Here is a 2,316-nt window from a genome sequence, read left to right as displayed (position 1 = left end):
TGAATGGGATTAGTGCCCTAAAAAAAGCACCACTCGAGAGTACAGTGAGAAGACAGCCATTTGGAAACCACGAACGGGGCCTCACCAGAGACCAAATCAGCCTCCAGAACTGTGAGAAATAAATTTTTGTTGTTTAAGCCACCCGGTCTATGGTATATTTGTTGCAACAGCCCGCACAGGCTAAGACACGGGCAAGTGTTCTCTTTTCTGTTCAATAAAGTGGGTGAGAAGAAAATGAGATAAATTGCAAAGTCCTTTATTCACATTAGCTGGCAAAATTTTTCAGGTTAGAATTGTCAAAAGGTATGAATTAGACAGTTTCTTCTTCCTCTTGCCACCTTGCCTTCCTCCACGCACTCGCCATACCCTGCCTTGCATTCGCGTTCCAGCCTGAGCTCACCTACGGAGATGCAAGGTGGGGGCCTCTGCACCCCTGCACATGCTGCTCGGGGAAGGGCAGCATGGGGACCACGGTCAGCTCCTGCTTTTCCCTCCTCTGCCCACTCCTACCACTAGCACGTCTTCCCTAAGCACGAGTCAGGGCCAAGTGTAAGAGCACGGTGACCCCTTGGCAGGAGGAACATAAATGCCTGGAATTAGGACAAAAGTCTCCAACACCTGGGTCCTTTGCTCTCCCCCACCTGGGTCCTTTGCTCTCCCCCATCTGGGTCCTTTCCTCTCCCCCACCCAGGTCCTTTGCTCTCCCTCACCTGGGTTCTTTGCTCTCCCCCACCCGGGTCATTTGCTCTCCCTCACCCGGGTCATTTGCTCTCCCTCAACTGGGTCCTTTGCTCTCCCCCACCTGGATCCTTTGCTCTCCCCCACCTGGGTCCTTTCCTCTCCCCGACCTGGGTCCTTTGCTCTCCCCCACCCGGGTCCTTTCCTCTCCCTCACCCGGGTCCTCTCCTCTCCCCCACCTGTGTCCTCTGCTCTCCCCCACCTGGGTCATTTGCTCTTCCTCACCTGGGTCCTTTCCTCTCCCTCACCCGGGTCCATTGCGCTCCCCCTCACCCGGGTCCATTGCGCTCCCCCACCCGGGTCCTTTCCTCTCCCCCACCCGGGTCCTTTGCTCTCCCCCACCCGGGTCCTTTGCTCTCCCCCCACGCGGGTCCTTTGCTCTCCCCCCACGCGGGTCCTTTGCTCTCCCCCCACGCGGGTCCTTTGCTCTCCCCCCACGCGGGTCCTTTGCTCTCCCCCCACGCGGGTCCTTTGCTCTCCCCCCACGCGGGTCCTTTGCTCTCCCCCCACGCGGGTCCTTTGCTCTCCCCCCACGCGGGTCCTTTGCTCTCCCCCCACGCGGGTCCTTTGCTCTCCCCCCACGCGGGTCCTTTGCTCTCCCCCCACGCGGGTCCTTTGCTCTCCCCCCACGCGGGTCCTTTGCTCTCCCCCCACGCGGGTCCTTTGCTCTCCCCCCACGCGGGTCCTTTGCTCTCCCCCCACGCGGGTCCTTTGCTCTCCCCCCACGCGGGTCCTTTGCTCTCCCCCCACGCGGGTCCTTTGCTCTCCCCCCACGCGGGTCCTTTGCTCTCCCCCCACGCGGGTCCTTTGCTCTCCCCCCACGCGGGTCCTTTGCTCTCCCCCCACGCGGGTCCTTTGCTCTCCCCGACGCGGGTCCTTTGCTCACCCCCACCCGGGTCCTTTGCTCACCCCCACCCGGTCCTTTGCTCTCCCCCCGCCCGGGTGCTTTGCTCTCCCCCCCGACCTCGGTGCTTTGCTCTCCCCCGCGCCCGGGTCCTTTGCTCTCCTCCACCTGGGTCCTTTCCTCTCCCTCACCCGGTTTCTTTGCTCTCCCTCAGGCTTCTGAGAGGGGCCTGGAGGCAGCTCCAGGTGAGCTGCCCCAGGCTCCAAAGAGACGTGGGGCTGTGGACAGGCCAGGCCTGCTCAGGCACTGAGGCGCGCTCTTGCCTGGACAGCCTGCAGGCTCTAGGTGGGACCCTCCTTGTCACCAGATGCCGAGCTTGGACACGACCCAAGTCAAAGGGCTGCTGGGCCTGGCGATTGCTGTGCCTGGAGTCAGAGGAGACTTCCTCTTACCACGTTCATCTACCTGGGTCAGGGGAGGAGCAGCCGGTCTGCTCTGGTTCCTAAACATCAAAGTTTTGGCTAGAAAACCAAGTAATTTATACTCCGTAATCCAGGCATTTTAAGTGTCAACTTTATATGTTCAAGGATGGAGATTTTTTTTTAAGATTTTAAGAATTCGTCATGGGATAGAAAGGGACATTTTTGTTGCTGGGGGATATATTAATTTCTTATCACTGCTTTAACAAATTCTCACAAACATAATGGCTTAAAACGACACAAATGTATTATCTC

The 2,316-nt window shown here is 58.7% G+C and overlaps 1 protein-coding gene across 1 annotated transcript; it reads left to right on the top strand.

The window, feature by feature from the left end:
• Nucleotides 1-1,189: 1,189 nt before the first annotated feature.
• On the top strand, nt 1,190-1,892 carry LOC103603242 (mucin-2-like; the record flags this gene model as incomplete). Its single annotated transcript, XM_008587734.1, has 2 exons — nt 1,190-1,588; nt 1,797-1,892. Coding segments are annotated over 2 exons (495 nt in total), but the record flags the coding sequence as incomplete, so codon positions are not given.
• Between the last annotated feature and the right edge of the window lie 424 nt (nt 1,893-2,316).

The sequence above is a fragment of the Galeopterus variegatus genome, unplaced genomic scaffold (genome assembly GCF_000696425.1).
Source record: "Galeopterus variegatus unplaced genomic scaffold, G_variegatus-3.0.2 Scaffold4519, whole genome shotgun sequence".
NCBI classification, from domain to species: domain Eukaryota; kingdom Metazoa; phylum Chordata; class Mammalia; order Dermoptera; family Cynocephalidae; genus Galeopterus; species Galeopterus variegatus.
The sequence above is the reverse complement of the archived record's forward strand: the minus strand, read 5'-3'. Positions and strand labels throughout refer to the sequence as shown.